The following is a 24781-nucleotide window of genomic DNA, read 5'->3' as shown; positions in this document are numbered from 1 at the left end:
CCATAAAATGTATATAGTATGTATGGGCTGGAAGTAGAGGCCTGAGCGTTGTTGTTCACTAGTTTACTCCAATTGGGGAAGGGGTGGTGGGGTTGGAAAGTTCAAACAGGTGCCATTAATACAGGTAACGAGTGGAGGACAGAGGAGCCTCTTAAAGAAGAAGTTACAGGTCTGTGAGAGCCAGAAATCTTGCTTGTTTGTAGGTGACCAAATACTTATTTTCCACCATAATTTGCAAATAAATTCATTAAAAATCCTACAATGTGATTTTCTGGATTTTTTTCCCTCAATTTGTCTGTCATAGTTGACGTGTACCTATGATGAAAATTACAGGCCTCTCTCATCTTTTTAAGTGGGAGAACTTGCACAATTGGTGGCTGACTAAATACTTTTTTTCCCACTGTATATATATATACACATACAGTGGGGAAAAAAAGTCCCCCTGCTTAAGCCAGTACATGTCCAGGCCCGTCTGAAGTTTGCTAGAGTGCATTTGGATGATCCAGAAGAGGATTGGGAGAATGTCATATGGTCAGATGAAACCAAAATATAACTTTTTGGTAAAAACTCAACTCGTCGTGTTTGGAGGACAAAGAATGCTGAGTTGCATCCAAAGAACACCATACCTACTGTGAAGCATGGGGGTGGAAACATCATGCTTTGGGGCTGTTTTTCTGCAAAGGGACCAGGACGACTGATCCGTGTAAAGGAAAGAATGAATGGGGCCATGTATCGTGAGATTTTGAGTGAAAACCTCCTTCCATCAGCAAGGGCATTGAAGATGAAACGTGGCTGGGTCTTTCAGCATGACAATGATCCCAAACACACCGCCCGGGCAACGAAGGAGTGGCTTCGTAAAAAGCATTTCAAGGTCCTGGAGTGGCCTAGCCAGTCTCCAGATCTCAACCCCATAGAAAATCTTTGGAGGGAGTTGAAAGTCCGTGTTGCCCAGCGACAGCCCCAAAACATCACTGCTCTAGAGGAGATCTGCATGGAGGAATGGGCCAAAATACCAGCAACAGTGTGTGAAAACCTTGTGAAGACTTACAGAAAATGTTTGACCTGTGTCATTGCCAACAAAGGGTATATAACAAAGTATTGAGAAACTTTTGTTATTGACCAAATACTTATTTTCCACCATAATTTGCAAATAAATTCATTAAAAATCCTACAATGTGATTTTCTGGATTTTCTAGATAAAGGGAACATATGTGAACAAATAACACAACAATTACATATTTATTTCATTTATTTCATAAACAAAGTTATGCAACACCCAATTCCCCTGTGTAAAAAAGTAATTGCCCCCTTACACTCAAAAACTGGTTGTGCCACCTTTAGCTACAATGACTCCAACCAAATGCTTCCTGTAGTTGTTGATCTGTCTCTCACGTCACTGTGGAGGAATTTTGGCCCACTCTTCCATGCAGAACTGCTTTAACTCAGTGATGTGTGGGTTTTCAAGCAATTGGGATTAAGTCTGGACTTTGACTAGGCCATTCCAAAACTTCCAATTTGTTGCTTTTTAGCAATTTTCATGTAGACTTGATTGTGTGTTTTGGATCATTGTCTTGCTGCATGACCCAGCTGCGCTTCAGCTTCAGCAGTTGGTAGAGCATGGCCAGGGTTGTGGGTTCGATTCCCACGGGGGGCCAGTATGAAAAAAAATGTATGCACTCACTAACTGTAAGTTGCTCTGGATAAGAGCGTCTGCTAAATGACTAAAATGTAATTGTCCTGTTGGAAGGTGAACCTCCGTCCCAGTTTCAAATCTCTGGAAGACTGAAACAGGTTTCCCTCAAGAATTTCCCTGTATTTAGCACCATCCATCATTCCTTCAATTCTGACCAGTTTCCCAGTCTCTGCCGATGAAAAACATCCCCACAGCATGATGCTGCCACCACCATGCTTCACGGTGGGGATGGTGTTCTCGGGGTGATGAGAGGTGTTGGGTTTGCGCCAGACATTTTCCTTGATGGCCAAAAAGCTCAATTTTAGTCTCATCTGACCAGAGTACCTTCTTCCATATGTTTGGGGAGTCACCCACATGGCTTTTGGCGAACACCAAACGTGTTTGCTTATTTTTTTCTTTAAGCAATGGCTTTTTTCTGGCCACTCTTCCGTAAAGCCCAGCTCTGTGTAGTGTACGGCTTAAAGTGGTCCTATGGACAGATACTCCAATCTCCGCTGTGGAGCTTTGCAGCTCCTTCAGGGTTATCTTTGGTCTCTCTCTTGCCTCTCTGATTAATGCCCTCCTTGCCTGGTCTGTGAGTTTTGGTGCGCGGCCCTCTCTTGGCAGGTTTGTTGTGGTGCCATATTCTTTCATTTTTTTAATAATGGATTTAATGGTGCTCCGTGGGATGTTCAAAGTTTCGCATATGTTTTTATAACCCAACCCTGATCTGTACTTCTCCACAACTTTGTCCCTGACCTGTTTGGAGAGCTCCTTGGTCTTCATGGTGCCGCTTGCTTGGTGATGCCCCTTGCTTAGTGGTGTTGCAGACTCTGGGGCCTTTCAGAACAGGTGTATATATATATATATATACTAAGATCATGTGACAGATCATGTGATGCTTAGATTGCACACAGGTGGACTTTATTTAACTAATTATGTGACTTCTGAAGGTAATTGGTTGCACCAGATCTTATTTAGGGGCTTGATAGCAAAGGGGGTGAATACATATGAACGCACCACTTTTCCGTTATTTATTTTTTTGAATTTTTTGAAACACGTTTTTTTGTTCATTCCACTTCACCAATTTGGACTATTTTGTGTATGTCCATTACATGAAATGCTAATAAATATCCATTTAAATTACAGGTTGTAATGAAACAAAATAGGAACAATGCCAAGGGGGATGAATACTTTTGTAAGGCACTGTAAATGTTTTCAATATTTTCAGGAATATGAACCGTATCCATCATTTGGTTATGAAATACATTGTTGAGTCAGTGTGGCTGATGTTGGTCACGGTGGCTGATGTTGGTCACGGTGGCTGATGTTGGTCACGGTGGCTGATGTTGGTCACGGTGGAATGACGTTTGTGTGTCACTGAATCTTAACTGAGAGACAAGTGCTCCCCTTGGGAAGAGGACAGATGTTTGTTCTTAGTGAAACAGAGAGAGAGAAAACATCCTTATCAAAACACTGACCAACAGACACAAAGCCACCGTGGGGTCGTGGCTGATGTGGGAATTGTGATGATGCTGGTTTATAAAGCTGGGATGATGCTGGTTTATAAAGCTGGGATGATGCTGGTTTATAAAGCTGGGATGATGCTGGTTTATTAAGCTGGGATGATGCTGGTTTATAAAGCTGGGATGATGCTGGTTTATTAAGCTGGGATGATGCTGGTTTATTAAGCTGTAAAAATGTTTTTCTTATTATGCTCTGAGAATCCTCTATTATTCTTTGCAGTGCAGGTCAGGGTGGGTCTGTCTGGGTCTGTTTGAGTCTGTCTGGGTCTGTTTGAGTCTGTCTGGGTCTGTTTGAGTCTGTTTGGGTCTATCTGGGTCTGTCTGGGTTTGTTTGTGCAGATCAGTACCAGATCTTGCCGTTTTGCTGTGATGCCACGCATGGATGGTTTGTGTGTGACAACAACTGAAATGTAAAAACTAAATAATTCCAAACTAAAAAACAACAACAACTGAAAAGTAAAGACTGGTTGTACAGTATCACAACAGTATGTGTCATATGGTTTGTCCAATGCCTTTCTCAGAAGTGTCTCTGATCCTCCTGTGCTCTAGATCCAGCCAGGGTTCGGTCTGCTGTTTGACATCGATGGGGTGCTGGTCCGGGGGAAGACTCCTATTCCAGCCGCTAAAAAGGCCTTTCAAAAGTTGGTGGACTCCAGAGGACAGTTCTTGGTTCCTGTGGTGTTTGTCACCAACGCTGGAAACTGTCTCCGTCAGAAGAAGGCTGATCAACTGTCTCACATACTGGGAGTGCCTGTGAGTCCAACCCTAACTTGAATCTCCGACCCCTAACCGTAACCTCTGACCCCTAATCCCTAACCCTGGGAGTCCAATCCTAACCTGAACCTCTGACCCCTAACCCTGGGAGTGCCTGTGAGTCCAACCCTAACCATAACCTCTGACCCCTTACCCTGACCCTGGGAGTCCGACCCTAACCCAGACCCCTAACCCTGGGAGTCCAACCCTAACCTCTGACCCCTTATCCTGTGATTCTAACCCTCACCCTAACCCTGGGAGTCCAACCCAAACCTCTGACCCCTAACCCTGGGAGTGCCTGTGAGTCCAACCCTAACCATAACCTCTGACCCCTAACCCTGACCCTGGGAGTCCGACCCTAACCTCTGACCCCTTATCCTGTGATTCTAACCCTCACCCTAACCCTGGGATTGCCTATGAGTCTAACCCTAACCTCTGACCCCTAACCCTAATCTCTGACTCCCTACCCTCACCCTGGGAGTCCAATCCTAACTTGAATCTCCGACCCCTAACCGTAACCTCTGACCCCTAATCCCTAACCCTGGGAGTCCAATCCTAACCTGAACCTCTGACCCCTAACCCTGGGAGACCAACCCAAACCTCTGACCCCTAACCCTGGGAGTGCCTGTGAGTCCAACCCTAACCATAACCTCTGACCCCTTATCCTGTGATTCTAACCCTCACCCTAACCCTGGGATTGCCTATGAGTCTAACCCTAACCTCTGACCCCTAACCCTAATCTCTGACTCCCTACCCTAACCCTGGGAGTGCCTGTGAGTCCAACCCTAACCATAACCTCTGACCCCTTATCCTGTGATTCTAACCCTCACCCTAACCCTGGGATTGCCTATGAGTCTAACCCTAACCTCTGACCCCTAACCCTAATCTCTGACTCCCTACCCTCACCCTGGGAGTGCCTGTGAGTCCAACCCTAACCATAACCTCTGACCCCTAACCCTCACCCTGGGAGTGCCTGTGAGACTAACCCTAACCACTGACACCTAACCGTAACCCTGGGAGTCTAACCCTAACCCTGGGAGTCTAACCCCTAACCCTGGGAGTCTAACCCTAACCCTGGGAGTCTAACCCTAACCCTGGGAGTCTAACCCTAACCCTGGGAGTCTAACCCCTCACCCTGGGAGTGCCTGTGAGACTAACCCTAACCACTGACACCTAACCGTAACCCTGGGAGTCTAACCCCTAACCCTGGGAGTCTAACCCCTAACCCTGGGAGTCTAACCCTAACCCTGGGAGTCTAACCCTAACCCTGGGAGTCTAACCCTAACCCTGGGAGTCTAACCCCTCACCCTGGGAGTGCCTGTGAGACTAACCCTAACCACTGACACCTAACCGTAACCCTGGGAGTCTAACCCCTAACCCTGGGAGTCTAACCCTAACCCTGGGAGTCTAACCCCTAACCCTGGGAGTCTAACCCCTAACCCTGGGAGTCTAACCCTGGCCCTGGGAGTCTAACCCCTAACCCTGGGAGTCTAACCCCTAACCCTGGGAGTCTAACCCCTAACCCTGGGAGTCTAACCCCTAACCCTGGGAGTCTAACCCTGGCCCTGGGAGTCTAACCCTAACCCTGGGAGTCTAACCCGTAACCCTGGGAGTCTAACCCTGGCCCTGGGAGTCTAACCCTGGCCCTGGGAGTCTAACCCTAACCCTGGGAGTCTAACCCTAACCCTGGGAGTCTAACCCCTAACCCTGGGAGTCTAACCCCTAACCCTGGGAGTCTAACCCCTAACCCTGGGAGTCTAACCCCTAACCCTGGGAGTTGCACCCTGGGAGTCTAACCCCTAACCCTGGGAGTCTAACCCTGGCCCTGGGAGTACCTCCAAGTCAGGCTCATGTTTCAGGTATCTTACATCAAGCTAATTAATCTGGAGGTCTGAACTGAGAAGTGCAAACAACATTCACATAAAAGCTGTCTGGAATGTTGTTATAGTGTCTGTCACCTGACCTACAATCATGGCTTCAAGTTGAAAACAAATTACTATCCAGTCTTCTGAGTTTCTTTAGGAATGTTATATTTTTCAAAAAAACACAGTATTTTTCAGACCAGTTAGTACATACTAGCAACACGCATAACCACCCAACCAGACGGGTATATTCAGGGCATCTAAGACAACCCAAGCCAAGGACAAATCGCCTTAAATCTACAGTTTTATATAGACCCATAGCTGCATGGAACTCTTTACCAATCCATATTTCTCAGGCAAAAAGTAAATCCACCTTCAAGAAAAAACTAAAATAACATTTAATGCGATAGACCATGTGACTGGACAGGAAATAGAAAGCATCAACTGAATGTTAAATGTGTTACCTGTCAGGTATTTTAATTGTCTGTATTGTCTACTTGTTAAATGTTTGTGAAGTCTTCCTTTGTAATTGTTTGTAATGTCTTATTAATTGGTGTTGGACCCCAGGAAGATTAGCTAACGTTACGGTGTTAGCTAATGGGGATCCTAATAAAAATGCACAAATTCACAAATTATCATTAACATGCAATTCTCTGTCACCTGACCTACAATCATTATCATTCTCAATTTATACTGAAGGTGGTTTCAGGCTGTGGTTTCAGGCTGTGGTTTCAGGTTGTGGTTTCAGGCTGTGGTTTCAGGCTGTGGTTTCCGGCTGTGGTTTCAGGCTGTGGTTTCAGGCTGTGGTTTCAGGTGGTTTCAGGCTGTGGTTACAGGCTGTGGTTTTAGGCTGTGGTTTCAGGCTGTGGTTTCAGGTGGTTTCAGGCTGTGGTTTCAGGCAGCGGTTTCAGGCAGCGGTTTCAGGCAGCGATTTCAGGCAGCGGTTTCAGGCAGCGGTTTCAGGCAGCGGTTTCAGGCAGCGGTTTCAGGCAGCGGTTTCAGGCAGCGGTTTCAGGCTGTGGTTTCAGGTGGTTTCAGGCTGTGGTTTCAGGCAGCGGTTTCAGGCAGCGGTTTCAGGCAGCGGTTTCAGGCAGCGGTTTCAGGCAGCGGTTTCAGGCAGCGGTTTCAGGCTGTGGTTTCAGGCTGTGGTTTCAGGCAGCGGTTTCAGGCAGCGGTTTCAGGCAGCGGTTTCAGGCTGTGGTTTCAGGCTGTGGTTTCAGGCAGCGGTTTCAGGCAGCGGTTTCAGGCAGCGGTTTCAGGCTGTGGTTTCAGGTGGTTTCAGGCTGTGGTTTCAGGTGGTTTCAGGCTGTGGTTTCAGGCTGTGATTTCAGGTGGTTTCAGGCAGCGGTTTCAGGCAGCGGTTTCAGGCAGCAGCCTCTTCAGTAGTGTTAGAGTGCTCTAATGAACTGCAACAGTCACTCTATTGGTATGTTTGGTAACTGTGTATATGTGTTGTGTAGATCTCCCAGGACCAGGTGATGCTGTCTCACAGTCCTCTCAGGATGTTCAGGAAGTACCATGATAAATGTGTTCTGGTGTCGGGACAAGGACCTGTACTGGACATCGCTAAGAAGTATCCTTTATACTCTGCTCTGTCTAATCAGTTCTATCTCTGCTGTTTCACAATGCCATCATCATGAGATGTATATAGTTACTCAGCCAGTGTTAGTAGCTAACTAAAACACTATTGACATTTAAAACATCTATCAACAAAATAGAGTGGCGCCGGAGAAGATGGCTGCCGTTTTACAGCCCTCTAACCAATTGTACTATTATGTTTGTTTTTTCGCGTTATTTTTAATTTATTCTGTACATAATGGTCTCTTATGACCAAAAAGAGCTTCTGGATATCAGGACAGCGATTACTCACCTCGTATTGGACGAAGATTTTTTCTTCAACGAGTCGGATGCGAAGGATATCCTACAGACACCCGACAAGGCCCAAATCCCCGTCATTTGCATGAGAAAGAGACTGAGATATCGTGGACGTAGGTCGGGGTGCCTTGTAAGGATCCGACGGCGAGCGAGTAAACTGCCTCTTCCATCAATCCTATTAGCCAACGTACAATCATTGGAGAATAAATTGGATGACCTAAGATTACGGTTATCCTACCAACGGGACATAAAAAACTGTAATATCTTATGTTTCACCGAGTCGTGGATGAATGACGACATGAATAACATACAGCTGGCGGGCTATACGCTACATCGGCAGGATAGAATGGCTGACTCCGGTAAGACAAGGGGTGGCTGTCTGTGTATGTTTGTAAAGAACAGCTGGTGCATAAAATCTAATACTAAGGAAGTCTCAAGGTTTTGCTCGCCTGAGGTAGAGTATCTCATGATAAGCTGTAGACCATACTATTTACCAAGAGAGTTTTCATCTATATTTTTCGTAGCTGTCAATTTACCACCACAAACCGATGCTGGAACTAAGATTGCACCCAATGAGCTGTATAAGGCCATAAGTAAACAGGAAAACGCTCATCCAGAGGCAGCGCTCCTAGTGGCCGGGGACCTTAATACAGGGAAACTTAAATCCGTTCTACCTAATTTCTACCAGCATGTTAAATGTGCAACCAGAGGAAAAAAAACTCTAGACCACCTTTACTCCACACACAGAGATGCATACAAAGCTCTCCCTCGCCCTCCATTTGGCAAATCTGACCATAATTATATCCTCCTGATTCCTGCTTAGAAGCAAATACTAAAACAGGAAGCACCAGTGACTCGGTTAATAAAAAAGTGATCAGATGACGCAGATGCTAAGCTACAGGAATGTTTTGATAGCACAGACTGGAATATGTTCCTGGATTCTTCAGATAGCATTGAGGAATACACCACCTCAGTCACTGGCTTCATCAATAAGTGCATCGATGACGTCGTCCCCACAGTGACCGTAAGTACATACTCCAACCAGAAGCCATGGATTACAGGCAACATCCACACTGAGCTAAAGGGTAGAGCTTCCGCTTTCAAGGAGCAGGACTCTCACCTGGACGCTTATAAGAAATCCCGCTATGCCCTCCGATGAACCATCAAAGAGTCAATACAGGACTAAGATTGAATCGTACTACACCGGCTCGTCGGATGTGGCAGGGCTTGAAAACTTTTACAAGCTACAAAGGGAAGCACAGCCACGAGCTTCCCAGTGACACAAGCCTACCAGATGAGCTAAATCACTTCTATGCTCGCTTCGAGGCAAGCAACACTGAAGCATGCATGAGAGCATCAGCTGTTCCGGATGACTATGTGATCACGCTCTCCGTAGCCGATGTGAGTAAGACTTTTAAGCAGGTCAACATTTACAAGGCCGTCGTGCCAGACGGATTACCAGGACGTGTACTCCGAGCATGTGCTGACCAACTGGCAAGTGTCTTCACTGACATTTTCCACATGTCCCTGACTGAGTCTGTAATACCAACATGTATCAAGCAGACCACCATAGTCCCTGTGCCCAAGGACACTAAGATAACCTGCCTAAATGACTACCGACCCGTAGCACTGACGTCTGTAGCCATGAAGTGCTTTGAAAGACTGGTCATGGTTCACATCAACAACATTATCCCAGAAAGCCTAGGCCCACTCCAATTTGCATACCGCCCCAACAGATCCACAGATGATGCAATCTCTATTGCACTCCACACTGCCCTTTCCCACCTGGACAAGAGGAACACCTACGTGAGAATGCTATTCATTGACTACAGCTCAGCATTCAACACCATAGTGCCCTCTAAGCTCATCACTAAGCTAAGGATCCTGGGACTAAACACCTCCCTCTGCAACTGGATCCTGGACTTCCTGACAGGCCGCCCCCAGGTGGTAAGGGTAGGTAACAGCACATCTGCCAAATTGATCCTCAACACGGGGGCCCCTCAAGGGTGCGTGCTCAGTCCTCTCCTGTACTCCCTGTTCACCCATGACTGCATGGCCAGGCATGACTCCAACACCATCATTAAGTTTGCCGATGACACAACAGTGGTAGGCCTGATCACAGACAACATTGAGACAGCCTATTGGGAGGAGGTCAGAGACCTGGCCGTGTGGTGCCAGGACAACAACCTCTCCCTCAACGTGATCAAGACAAAGGAGATGATTGTGGACTACAGGACAAAAAAGAGGACTGAGCACGCCCCCATTCTCATCGACGGGGCTGTAGTGGAGCAGGTTGAGAGCTTCAAGTTCCTTGGTGTCCACATCACCAACAAACTATCATGGTCCAAACACACCAAGACATCCGTGAAGAGGGCACGACAAAGCCTATTCCCCCTCAGGAGACTGAAAAGATTTGGCATGGGTCCTCAGATCCTGACTGGTTGCATCACAGCCTGGTATGGCAACTGCTTGGCCTCCGACCGCAAGGCACTACATAGGGTAGTGCGTACGGCTCAGTACATCACTGGGGCCAAGCTTCCTGCCATCCAGGACCTCTATACCAGGCGGTGTCAGAGGAAGGCCCTAAAAATTGTCAAAGACTCCAGTCACCCTAGTCATAGACTGTTCTCTCTGCTACCGCACGGCAAGCGGTACCGGAGTGCCAAGTCTAGGTCCAAAAGACTTCTCAACAGCTTCTACCCCCAAGCCATAAGACTCCTGAACAGCTAATCATGGCTACCCAGACTATTTGCACTGCCCCCCCACCCCACCCCAACCCCCTCTTTTTCGCTGCTGCCACTCTGTTTATTATTTATGCATAGTCACTTTAACTCTACCCACATGTACATATTACCTCAATTACCTCGACTAGCCGGTGCCCCCGCACATTGACTCTGTACCGGTACCCCCCTGTATATATAGCCTCCCTACTGTTATTTTATTTTACTGCTGCTCTTTAGTTATTTGCTTTTATTTTTTTACTGAACACTTTTTTATTTTACTTTTTTATTTAAAAAAAAAACTGCATTGTTGGTTAAGGGCTTGTAAGTAAGCATTTCACTGTAATGCCTACACCTGTTGTATTCTGGGCATGTGGCAAATACAATTTGATTTGATTTGATTTGCTGTGCCTTCAGTCTTTGCTAGAGGGGTTCTATGTTGATAAGTGAGACCACATGGCTGGACAGCTGGTTGTGTTTTGTAACCCTGATTAATATATTTAGGGTCTCTGTAATTACAGACAGCCTGACAGTAATGAGAGAGCACTGGGGATCATTTTGGGTGAAGCCTCCCTCTGTACGTCAACAAGATTTGCTGCAGTGATGTTGATGATATGAGCAGATTACGTTGTCGTCCAGATAAAGGTTGGCCTACTGCATCAACCAGGGGGCTGGCAAACCTAAACACAGCATCGTCAGCCATGATGATGATCAGACCATTTCTAGCACATAACGGTCTTTGATAGAGTAAAAACTGTGGAAATTACACTGAGTGTACAAAACATTAAGAACACATGCTCTTTCCATGCCATAGACTGACCAGATGAATCCAGGTGAAAGCTATGATCCCTTATTGATGTCTCTTGTTAAATCCACTTCAATCAGTGTAGATGAAGGGGAGGAGACAGGTTAAATAAGGATTTTCAAGCCTTGAGACATGGATTGTGTATGTGAGCCATTCAGAGGGGAATGGGCAAGACAAAATATTTAAGTGCCTTTGAACGGGGTATGGTAGTAGGTGCCAGGCGCATCGGTTTGTGTCAAGAACTGTCACGTTGGTGGGTTTTTCACACTCAACAGTTTCCCGTGTGTATCAAGAATGGTCCATCACCCAAAGGACATACAGCCAATTTGATACAACTGTGGGAAGCATTGGAGTCAACATGGGCCAGCATCCCTGTGGAAGGCTTTCGACACCTTGTAGAGTCCACGCCCCGACAAATTGAGGCTGTTCTGAGGGCAAAAGGGGAGGGGGTGCAAGTCAATATTATGAAGGTGTTCCTAATGTTTGGTATACTCAGTGTATGTTTTAGTGTTATAGATGTTACCATGTTGTTCCTTAACATCCCTCCAGTCTGGGCTTCCAGAATGTGGTGAGCATCGACATGTTGAGAGAATACTTCCCCCTGCTGGACATGGTGGACCATAACAGACGACCCAAACTACTGGTAGGAACACATACACACACACACACACACACACACACACACACACACACACACACACTCACACATACACACACACACACACACACACACACACACACACACACACATACACACATACACACATACACACACACACACACACACACACATACACACACACACACACACACTCACACATACACACACACACACACACACACACACATACACACACACACACTCCCCTCCCATATTCCACACACCTCTCTGAATGTCCGGGATTGTACAGAGCACTCACACACACATGCAGGTCCTCAACTACAGAGTTGTTACAACACAGAGGTCCGGACTCATGTGTTTAGTTTTCTCAACTTAGTGTTGACAGTTAGAATACACAACGTTCCGCATTATAGAATTTTGTGAAAAACACTTAAAATGCTACTCGTCATCTATGGACCAAGGTCTGAAAACGCACTAGAATCCAGGCATCAAACAATATGGCCGCAACTGACCAATAAACATTCAAGTTGGTGTGGTCTGGCATATAAATGCATGTAAATCAGTCATGGATATTTGTATGGTAACGAAACTTGGTATACATATTCCAAACACTGCCAAAACTCAACATAATCAAGCACATTCAGATGGCGTGTAATGGGCACGTTTATATCTTTTGATTTGTTTCACTCAGAGTGATGAAATTTGGCACACATGCTCAGGGATATGCAAATAATGGTTCAGTTTGGCCGCATGGTGGCGCGTTGGACAGGAAAAACCATTCAAGCAACCTCATTGGCTCATGGTGGCCATATTGAGCTAGAGTCCTGGAAGATGTTGTGTTTAATAACATGGGTACATAGATGCTATGTACTAAATTTGGTGCCAATTGGTTCAGCGGTTCTGGAGAATTTGTTATTTATTAGGATCCCCATTAGCCGACGCCAATGGTGACAGCTAGTCTTACTGGGGTCCGACATATAGCGAAAAATACATTACAGACAAAATACTTTATAATTTCCATACATTTAAAAACATGAACATGTGTGTGTCAGTTACACATACATGTCAGTACATACACACAACAAGTAGGTCACATGGGGGAGAGGCATTGTGCCGTGAGGTGTTGCTTTAATTGTTTTTTGAAACCAGGTTTGCTGTTCACTTGCGCTATATAAGATGGAAGGGAGGTCCATGCACTCATGGCTCTGTATAATACTGTACGTTTCCTTGAATTAGTTCTGGACCTGGGGACTGTGAAAAGACCCCTGGTGTCATGTCTGGTGGGGTAAGTGTGTGTGTAATAGCTGTGTGTAAGTTGACTATGCAAACAATTTGGGATTTTCAACACATTCATGTTTCTTATAAAAACAAGAAGTGACACAGTCAGTCTCTCCTCAACTCTTAGCCAAGAGAGACTGGCATGCATAGTATTTATATCAGCCCTCTGATTACAATGAAGAGCAAGACGTGCCGCTCTGTTCTGGGCCAGCTGCAGCTTAACTAGGTCTTTCTTTGCAACACTTGACCATATGACTGGACAATAATCAAGAAGCCTGCAGGACTTGCTTTGTGGAGTGTGGTGTCAAAAAAGCAGAGCATCTCTTTATTACGGACATACCTCTCCCCATCTTTACAACCATTGAATCTATATGTTTTGACCATGACAGTTTACAATCTAAGGTAACGGCAAGTAATTTAGTCTCCTCAACTTGTTCAACAGCCACACCATTCATTACCAGATTCAGCTGAGGTCTAGGACTTAGGGAATGATTTGTACCAAATACAATGCTCTTAGTTTTAGAGATGTTCAGGACCAGTTTATTAATGGCCACCCATTCCAAAACAGACTGCAACAATTGTTTAAGGGTTTCAGTGAATTCATTAGCTGTGGTTGCTGATGAGTATGCCAGTAGCAGGTCATTGGTAAAAATAGAAAAGAGTAAAGGGCCTAGAGAGCTGCCCTGCGGACACCCCACTTTACATGTTTGACATTAGAGAAGATTCCATTAAAGAAAATCCTCTGAGTTCTATTAGCTAGATAGCTCTGAATCCACAATATGGCAGAGGTTAAAAAGCCATAATAAATACGTTTTCTCAGCAACAGGTTATGGTCAATAATATCAAAGGCTGCATTGAAATCTAACAGTACAGCTCCCATAATCTTCTTATTATCAATTTCTTTCAACCAATCACCAGTCATTTTTGTCAGTGCAGTATATGTTGAGTGCCCTCAACATATATTTGTTTACGGAGAGGTAGCACTGTATTTGGTCAAACACAATTCTTTCCAACAGTTTGCTAAGAGCTGGCAGTAAGCTGATACAGTGCCTTGCAAAAGTATTCATCCCCCTTGGCGTTTTTCCTATTTTGTTGCATTACAACCTGTAATTTAAATAGAATTTTATTTGGATTTCATGTAATGGACATACACAAAGTAGTCCAAATTGGTGAAGTGAAATGAAAAAAATAACTTCAAAAAAATAAATAACGGAAAAGTGGTGCGTTCATATGTATTCACCCCCTTTGCTATGAAGCCCCTAAATAAGATCTGGTGCAACCAATTACCTTCAGAAGTCACATAATTAGTTAAATAAAGTCCACCTGTGTGCAATCTAAGTGTCACATGATCTGTCACATGATCTCAGTATATATACACCTGTTCTGAAAGGCCCAAGAGTCTGCAACACCACTAAGCAAGGGGTACCACCAAGCAAGCGGCACCATGAAGACCAAGGAGCTCTCCAAACAGGTCAGGGACAAAGTTGTGGAGAAGTACAGATCAGGGTTGGGTTATAAAAAAAATTACCTGCCAAGAGAGGGCCGCCCACCAATACTCACGGACCAGGCAAGGAAGGCATTAATCAGAGAGGCAATAAAGAGACCAAAGATAACCCTGAAGGAGCTGCAAAGCTCCACAGCGGAGATTGGAGTATCTGTCCATAGGAACACTTTAAGCCGTACACTCCACAGTGCTGGGCTTTACGGAAGAGTTGCCAGAAAAAAGCCATTGCTTAAAGAAAAAAATAAGCAAACACGTTTGGTGTTCGCCAAAAGCCATGTGGGAGACTCCCCAAACATATGGAAGAAGGTACTCTGGTCAGATGAGACTAAAATTGAGCTTTTTGGCCATCAAGGAAAACGCTATGTCTGGCGCAAACCCAACACCTATCACCACCCCGAGAACACCATCCCCACAGTGAAGCATGGTGGTGGCAGCATCATGCTGTGGGGATGTTTTTCATCGGCAGGGACTGGGAAACTGGTCAGAATTGAAGGAATGATGGATGGCGCTAAATACAGGGAAATTCTTGAGGGAAACCTGTTTCAGTCTTCCAGAGATTTGAGACTGGGACGGAGGTTCACCTTCCAGCAGGACAATGACCCTAAGCATACTGCTAAAGTGATTTAAGGGGAAACATTTAAATGTCTTGGAATGGCCTAGTCAAAGCCCAGACCTCAATCCAATTGAGAATCTGTGGTATGACTTAAAGATTGCTGTACACCAGCGGAACCCATCCAACTTGAAGGAGCTGGAGCAGTTTTGCCTCGAAGAATGGGCAAAAGTCCCAGTGGCTAGATGGCCAAGCTTATAGAGACATACCCCAAGAGACTTGCAGCTGTAATTGCTGCAAAAGGTGGCTCTACAAAGTATTGACTTTGGGGGGATGAATAGTTATGCACGCTCAAGTTCTGTTTTTTTGTCTTATTTCTTGTTTGTTTCACCCAAAATAATATTTTGCATCTTCAAAGTGGTAGGCATGTTATGTAAATCAAATGATAGAAACCCCCCAAAAAATCCATTTAAATTCCAGGATGTAAGGCAACAAAATAGGAAAAATGCCAAGGGGGGTGAATACTTTCGCAAGCCACTGTTGGTCTGCTGTTAGAACCAGTAAAGGCTGCTTTACCACTATTGGGTAGCGGAGTTTGTTTGGCTTCCCTCCAGGCCTGAGGACAAAGACTTTCCTCTAGGCTCAGATTAAAGATATGACAGATAGGAGTGGCTATAGAGTCAGCTACCATCCTCAGTAGCTTTCCATTTAAGTTGTCAATGCCAGGAGGTTTGTCATTATTGATCGATAACAATAATTTTTCCACCTCTCCCACACTAACTTTACAAAATTCAAACCTGCAATGCTTTTCTTTTATTATTATTGTTTTTGTTAATGCATGAATACGATAGCTCACTGTTCATTGTTGGCATTTCCTGCCTAAGTGTGCCCACTTTGCCAATTAAGTAATCATTAAAATAATTGGCAACATCAAATCGTTTTGTGATGAATAAGCCATCTGATTCAATGAAAGATGTAGTTGAATTTGTCTTTCTGCCCATAATCTCACTTAAAGTACTCCAAAGTTTGTGATTTTGGCTTTCCTTGATATAGACACTATATATTGTGATCACTGCGTCCAATGGGTACGGAGACAGCTTTAGAATGGGTACGGAGACAGCTTTAGAATGGGTACGGAGACAGCTTTAGAATGGGTACGGAGACAGCTTTAGAATGGGTACGGATACAGCTTTAGAACAAAGTTCTACAGTATTAGCTTTATCTTGGCCAGGTCGCAGTTGTAAATGAGAACTTGTTCTCAACTGGCCTACCTGGTTAAATAAAGGTGGAATAAAATAAATAAATAAAAAATTAGTAAAATTGTGTGTAGTGTTTGTAAACGCCCTGCTATGTTCATTAATAACCTGAACCAGATTACAGGCGCTGTTACAGTGAGAAGCTTCCTCTTGAGCGGACACTTTAGGGTGAATGTACTCTGGTATCCTAGGGACACTTTAGGGTGAATGTACTCTGGTATCCTAGGGACACTTTAGGGTGAATGTACTCTGGTATCCTAGGGACACTTTAGGGTGAATGTACTCTGGTATCCTAGGGACACTTTAGGGTGAATGTACTCTGGTGTCCTAGGGACACTTTAGGGTGAATGTACTCTGGTATCCTAGGGACACTTTAGGGTGAATGTACTCTGGTATCCTAGAGACACTTTAGGGTGAATGTACTCTGGTATCCTAGGGACACTTTAGGGTGAATGTACTCTGGTATCCTAGGGACACTTTAGGGTGAATGTACTCTGGTATCCTAGGGACACTTTAGGGTGAATGTACTCTGGTATCCTAGGGACACTTTAGGGTGAATGTACTCTGGTATCCTAGGGACACTTTAGGGTGAATGTACTCTGGTATCCTAGGGACACTTTAGGGTGAATGTACTCTGGTATCCTAGGGACACTTTAGGGTGAATGTACTCTGGTATACTAGGGACACTTTAGGGTGAATGTACTCTGGTATCCTAGGGACACTTTAGGGTGAATGTACTCTGGTATCCTAGGGACACTTTAGGGTGAATGTACTCTGGTATCCTAGGGACACTTTAGGGTGAATGTACTCTGGTATCCTAGGGACACTTTAGGGTGAATGTACTCTGGTATCCTAGGGACACTTTAGGGTGAATGTACTCTGGTATCCTAGGGACACTTTAGGGTGAATGTACTCTGGTGTCCTAGGGACACTTTAGGGTGAATGTACTCTTGTATCCTAGGGACACTTTATGGTGAATGTACTCTGGTATCCTAGGGACACTTTATGGTGAATGTACTCTGGTATCCTAGGGACACTTTAGGGTGAATGTACTCTGGTATACTAGGGACACTTTAGGGTGAATGTTCTCTGGTATCCTAGAGACACTTTATGGTGAATGTACTCTGGTGTCCTAGGGACACTTTAGGGTGAATGTACTCTGGTATCCTAGGGACACTTTAGGGTGAATGTACTTTGGTATCCTAGAGACACTTTATGGTGAATGTACTCTGGTGTCCTAGAGACACTTTAGGGTGAATGTACTCTGGTATCCTAGGGACACTTTAGGGTGAATGTACTCTGGTATCCTAGGGACACTTTAGGGTGAATGTACTCTGGTATCCTAGGGACACTTTAGGGTGAATGTACTCTGGTGTCCTAGAGACACTTTAGGGTGAATGTACTCTGGTATCCTAGGGACACTTTAGGGTGAATGTACTCTGGTATCCTAGAGACACTATAGGGTGAATGTACTCTGGTATCCTAGGGACACTTTAGGGTGAATGTACTCTGGTGTCCTGAATGTTATTCTTCTCTTGTTGCAGTCTTCACCTATTGTGAACCTCCCTATAGTTCAAGGTAAGAAGCATATTGTTCATATCATAGTACATTTTCTCCAAATAATGGTTCTACATGTAGAATAATCTTTCAGATTTATAAGACAAATGTAAACTCAAGATTTATTGACGTTGATAATGATGTTATTTCTCTTTTTTCCTGGTCACAGCGGTCATCCTGTTTGGCGAGCCAATCCGATGGGAGACCAACCTGCAGCTGATCATTGACGTGTTGCTGACCAATGGGAGCCTGGGTAACGCCCATGAGACACGTCACTCCGCCCACCTGCCACTGCTGGCCTGTAACATGGACCTGATGTGGATGGCCGAGGCCCAGTCTCCACGGTAACAAGTCACTGAGAAAGATTACACTAAGTAACATGGAACAATGGTTGACAAATGTTTTGGTCACATTGGTTGATTTTCCTGTCTGTCATTGTGTGTGTTTGTGTGTGTGTGTGTTTGTGTGTACTTGCGTAGGTTTGGCCACGGGATGTTCCTTGTGTGTCTGGAGAACATCTACAGGAAGATAACGGGTCAGGAGCTGAAGTATGAAGCTCTGATGGGGAAACCTTCTGAACTAACATATCACTTCGCTGAGTACCTCATCAGGGAGCAGGCTGCAGAGAGAGGCTGGAGGACCCCCATCAGAACACTCTACGCTATCGGGTAATAATCCCATCAGAACACTATACACCCTTTTTAATTTTTTTAATTTAACCTTTATTTAACTAGTCAAGTTAGTTAAGAAAAAATTATGATTTACAATGACGGCCTACCAAAAGGCCTCCTGCGGGGACGGGGGCTGGGATTAAAAATAAAAATATAGGACAAAACACACATCACGACAAGAGAGACACCACAACACCACATAAAGACAGACCTAAGACAGAACACTATACACTATCGGGTAATAATCCCATCAGAACACTATACGCTAACGGGTTAGAACCTACACCCATCATAACACTATACACTATCGGGTTAGAACCTACACCCATCATAACACTAAACACTATCAGGATAGAACCTACACCCATCAGAACAGTATACACTATCGGGTTAGAACCTACACCCATCAGAACACTATACACTATTGGGTAATAACCCCATCAGAACACTATACGCTAACGGGTTAGAACCTACACCCATCAGAACACTATACGCTATCGGGTTAGAACCTACACCCATCAGAACACTATACACTATTGGGTTAGAACCTACACCCATCAGAACACTATACACTATTGGGTTAGAACCTACACCCATCAGAACACTATACACTATCGGGTTAGAACCTACACCCATCAGAACAATATACACTATCGGGTTAGAACCTACACCCATCAGAACACTATACACTATTGGGTTAGAACCCACATCCATCAGAACACTATCGGGTTAGAACCTACACCCATCAGAACACTATACACTATTGGGTTAGAACCTACACCCATCAGAACACTATACACTATCGGGTTAGAACCTACACCCATCAGAACACTATACACTATTGGGTTAGAACCCACATCCATCAGAACACTATCGGGTTAGAACCTACACCCATCAGAACACTATACACTATTGGGTTAGAACCTACACCCATCAGAACACTATACACTATCGGGTTAGAACCTACACCCATCAGAACACTATACACTATTGGGTTAGAACCCACATCCATCAGAACACTATCGGGTTAGAACCTACACCCATCAGAACACTATACACTATTGGGTTAGAACCTACACCCATCAGAACACTATACACTATCGGGTTAGAACCTACACCCATCAGAACACTATACACTATTGGGTTAGAACCCACATCCATCAGAACACTATCGGGTTAGAACCTACACCCATCAGAACACTATACACTATTGGGTTAGAACCTACACCCATCAGAACACTATACACTATCGGGTTAGAACCTACACCCATCAGAACACTATACACTATCGGGTTAGAACCTACACCCATCAGAACACTATCGGGTTAGAACCTACACCCATCAGAACACTATCGGGTTAGAACCTACACCCATCAGAACACTATCGGGTTAGAACCTACACCCATCAGAACACTATACACTATCGGGTTAGAACCTACACCCATCAGAACACTATCGGGTTAGAACCTACACCCATCAGAACACTATACACTATTGGGTTAGAACCTACACCCATCAGAACACTATACACTATCGGGTTAGAACCTACACCCATCAGAACACTATCGGGTTAGAACCTACACCCATCAGAACACTATCGGGTTAGAACCTACACCCATCAGAACACTATCGGGTTAGAACCTACACCCATCAGAACACTATCGGGTTAGAACCTACACCCATCAGAACACTATACACTATTGGGTTAGAACCTACACCCATCAGAACACTATACACTATGCTATTGGGTTAGAACCTACACCCATCAGAACACTATACATCTATGCTATCGGGTAAGGAACCATAGGAGGCAGCAAAACACTACAGCACAAACCGATCTGAGACCAAGCTGTGAGAAACCCTTTCCCTGACACATATGTAGTAACGCTGTGAACTATACTGTATCGACATGTTACACCTACAGTGGCATGCGAAAGTATTCACCCCCCTTGGCATTTTTCCTATTTTGTTGCCTTACAACCTGGAATTAAAATGGATTTTTTTGGGGGGGTTGTATAATTTCATTTACACAACATGCCTACCACTTTGAAGATGCAAAATATTTTTGATTGTGAAACAAACAAGAAATAAGACAAAAAAACAGAAAACTTGAGCGTGCATAACTATTCACCCCCCCAAAGTCAATACTTTGTAGACCCACCTTTTGCAGCAATTACAGCTGCAAGTCTCTTGGGGTATGTCTCTATAAGCTTGGCACATCTAGCCACTGGGATTTTTGCCCATTCTTCGAGGCAAAACTGCTCCAGCTCCTTCAAGTTGGATGGGTTCCGCCGGTGTACAGCAATCTTTAAGTCATACCACAGATTCTCAATTGGATTGAGGTCTGGGCTTTGACTAGGCCATTCCAATACATTTAAATGTTTCCCCTTAAACCACTCAAGTGTTGCTTTAGCAGTATGCTTAGGGTCATTGTCCTGCTGGAAGGTGAACCTCTGTCCCAGTCTCAAATCTCTGGAAGACTGAAACAGCTTTCCCTCAAGTATTTCCCTGTATTTAGCGCCATCCATCATTCCTTCAATTCTGACCAGTTTCCCAGTCCCTGCCGATGAAAAACATCTCCACAGCATGATGCTGCCACCACCATGCTTCACTGTGGGGATGGTGTTCTCGGGGTGATGGGTTTGCGCCAGACATAGCATTTTCCTTGATGGCCAAAAAGCTCAATTTTAGTCTCATCTGACCAGAGTACCTTCTTCCATATGTTTGGGGAGTCTCCCACATGGCTTTTGGCGAACACCAAACGTGTTTGCTTATTTTTTTCTTTAAGCAATGGCTATTTTTCTGGCCACTCTTCCGTAAAGCCCAGCACTGTGGAGTGTACGGCTTAAAGAAAATAATGGACTTTTTAATAATGGATTTAATGGTGCTCCGTGGGATGTTCAAAGTTTCTGATATTTTTTTTTATAACCCAACCCTGATCTGTACTTCTCCACAACGTTTTCCCTGACTTGTTTGGAGAGCTCCTTGGTCTTCATGGTGCCGCTTGCTTGGTGGTGCCCCTTGCTTAGTGGTGTTGCAAACTCTGGGGCCTTTCAAAACAGGTGTATATATACTGAGATCATGTGACACTTAGATTGCACACAGATTAACTTTATTTAACTAATCATGTGACTTCTGAAGGTAATTGGTTGCACCAAATCTTATTTAGGGGCTTCATAGCAAAGGTGGTGAAAACATATGCACGCACCACTTTTCCGTTATTTTTTTTTTTAGAATTTTTTAAACAAGTAATTTTTTTCATTTCACTTCACCAATTTGGACTATTTTGTGTATGTGCATTACATGAAATGCAAATAAAAATCCATTTAAATTACAGGTTGTAATGCAACAAAATAGGAAAAACGCCAAGGGGGATGAATACTTCTGCAAGGCACTGTATGTAGTATTGCTGTAATGATATTGTATTGACATGTTATTAGATACCCTTTTCCTTATAACTAGTGTTCCAACCTATATTCCTCCTAACAAAGAGACAACCTGATGACAGATATCTATGGAGCCAACCTGTATAACCGCTACCTGGAGGAGAGGGGCCGTACCAGGCAGACTGCTGCCCAAGTAGTGCAGGCCACGGTGGGGGGTACAGGGGGCGGGGTGTCCCCTAAAGCCCTTCTCCAGGACCAGGACATGGAGACGGCCTGGGAGAGCGAGCTGGCCTCCCCCTCCGCCACCTCCTGTAAGTCCCTGCTGGTGTGTACCGGTGTCTATAACCCCCACAGCGAGGTGCCAGCCGACGCCAGCTGCAGTATCACCGAGACTGTGTTCCATGGCCACCGGGACTTCCGCTTCGACCCGGCCCTGATGGAACCGGGACACATCGTACAGGATGTAAACAACGCCGTGGAACTCATCTGTCAACAGGAGAACTTTGTCTCCACTAGGCATTGACCTGAAGAAAAGCATTAGAGTTCTATAACTTTGTATCTGTAAGTCCAAAATTACCCTATTCCCTATGTAGTTCAAAAGATAGGGAATATGGTGCCATTTCATACGCTACCGATCAAAAGTTTGGGGTCACTTAGAAATGTCCTTGTTTTCGATAGAAAAGCAAAAAATGTTGTCCATTAAAATAACATCAAATTGATCAGAAATACAGTGTAGACATTGTTACTGTTGTAAATGGCTATTGTAGCTGGAAACGGCTGATTTTTAATGGAATATCTACATAGGCGTACAGAGGCCCATTATCAGCAACCATCAGTCCTGTGTTCCAATGGCACGTTGTGTTTGCTCATCCAAGTTTATCATTTTAAAAGGCTAATTGATCATTAGAAAACCCTTTTGCAATTATGTTAGCACAGCTGAAAACTGTTGTGCTGATTAAAGAATCAATAAAACTGGCCTTCTTGAGACTAGTTGAGTATCTGGAGCATCAGCAATTGTGGATTCGATTACAGGATCAAAATGGCCAGAAACAAATAACTTTCTTCTGAAACTCGTCAGTCTATTTTTTTTCTGAGAAATGAAGGCTATTCCATGCGAGAAATTGCCACCCACAATTGCTGATGCTTGCTGAAGAAAGTTCTTTGTTTCTGGCCATTTTGATCCTGTAATCGAACCCACAATTGCTGATGCTCCAGATACTCAACTAGTCTCAAGAAGGCCAGTTTTATTGATTCTTTAATCAGCACAACAGTTTTCAGCTGTGCTAACATAATTGCAAAAGGGTTTTCTAATGATCAATTAGCCTTTTAAAATGATAAACTTGGATGAGCAAACACAACGTGCCATTGGAGCACATGACTGATGGTTGCTGATAATGGGCCTCTGTACGCCTATGTAGATATTCCATTAAAAATCAGCCGTTTCCAGCTACAATAGCCATTTACAACAGTAACAATGTCTACACTGTATTTCCGATCAATTTGATGTTATTTTAATGGACAAAAAAAACAAGGACATTTCTAAGTGACCCCAAACTTTTGAACGGTAGTGTACAGTGAGGGAAAAAAGTATTTGATCCCCTGCTGATTTTGTACGTTTGCCCACTGACAAAGAAATGATCAGTCTATAATTTGAATGGTAGGTTTATTTGAACAGTGAGAGAGAATAACAACAACAAAATCCAGAAAAACGCATGTCAAAAATGTTATAAATTGATTTGCATTTTAATGAGGGAAATAAGTATTTGACCCCTCTGCAAAACATGACTTAGTACTTGGTGGCAAAACCCTTGTTGGCAATCACAGAGGTCAGACGTTTCTTGTAGTTGGCCACCAGGTTTGCACACATCTCAGGAGGGATTTTGTTCCACTCCTCTTTGCAGATCTTCTCCAAGTCATTAAGGTTTCGAGGCTGACGTTTGGCAACTCGAACCTTCAGCTCCCTCCACAGATTTTCTATGGGATTAAGGTCTGGAGACTGGCTAGGCCACTCCAGGACCTTAATGTGCTTCTTCTTGAGCCACTCCTTTGTTGCCTTGGCCATGTGTTTTGGGTCATGGTCATGCTGGAATACCCATCCACGACCCATTTTCAATGCCCTGGCTGAGGGAAGGAGGTTCTCACCCAAGATTTGACGGTACATCGCCCCGTCCATCATCCCTTTGATGCGGTGAAGTTGTCCTGTCCCCTTAGGAGAAAAACACCCCCAAAGCATAATGTTTCCACCTCCATGTTTGACGGTGGGGATGGTGTTTTTGGGGTCATAGGCAGCATTCCTCCTCCTCCAAACACGGCGAGTTGAGTTGATCCCAAAGAGCTCGATTTTGGTCTCATCTGACCACAACACTTTCACCCAGTTCTCCTCTGAATCATTCAGATGTTCATTGGCAAACTTCAGATGGGCCTGTATATGTGCTTTCTTGAGCAGGGGGACCTTGCGGGCGCTGCAGGATTTCAGTCCTTCACGGCGTAGTGTGTTACCAATTGTTTTCTTGGTTGACTATGGTCCCAGCTGCCTTGAGATCATTGACGTGTAGTTCTGGGCTGATTCCTCACCGTTCTCATGATCATTGCAACTCCACGAGGTGAGATCTTGCATGGAGCCCCAGGCCGAGGGAGATTGACAGTTATTTTGTGTTTCTTCCATTTGCGAATAATCGCACCAACTGTTGTCACCTTCTCACCAAGCTGCTTGGCGATGGTATTGTAGCCCATTCCAGCCTTGT

At 44.5% G+C, this 24781-nt stretch overlaps 1 protein-coding gene across 1 annotated transcript in view; it reads left to right on the top strand.

Moving 5' to 3' along the window:
- Nucleotides 1–22560, top strand: part of LOC311133264 (haloacid dehalogenase-like hydrolase domain-containing 5) — a gene marked incomplete at both ends in the record, with an annotated part of 29752 nt that extends 7192 nt beyond the window's left edge. Inside the window, 7 exons of the mRNA XM_084166752.1 lie at nucleotides 3748–3951; nucleotides 7274–7386; nucleotides 11763–11856; nucleotides 17968–18001; nucleotides 18150–18324; nucleotides 18460–18648; nucleotides 22143–22560. Of these exons, the coding sequence (XP_084022878.1) occupies nucleotides 3748–3951; nucleotides 7274–7386; nucleotides 11763–11856; nucleotides 17968–18001; nucleotides 18150–18324; nucleotides 18460–18648; nucleotides 22143–22560 (1227 nt within the window). The remainder of the gene's footprint in view (nucleotides 1–3747; nucleotides 3952–7273; nucleotides 7387–11762; nucleotides 11857–17967; nucleotides 18002–18149; nucleotides 18325–18459; nucleotides 18649–22142) is intronic.
- Nucleotides 22561–24781: the final 2221 nt, after the last annotated feature.

This window comes from Coregonus lavaretus, assembly GCF_964263955.1.
Source record: "Coregonus lavaretus genome assembly, chromosome: 8".
NCBI classification, from domain to species: domain Eukaryota; kingdom Metazoa; phylum Chordata; class Actinopteri; order Salmoniformes; family Salmonidae; genus Coregonus; species Coregonus lavaretus.
Note: the sequence above shows the minus strand (reverse complement) of the source record. Positions and strands in the feature narration are given on the sequence as shown.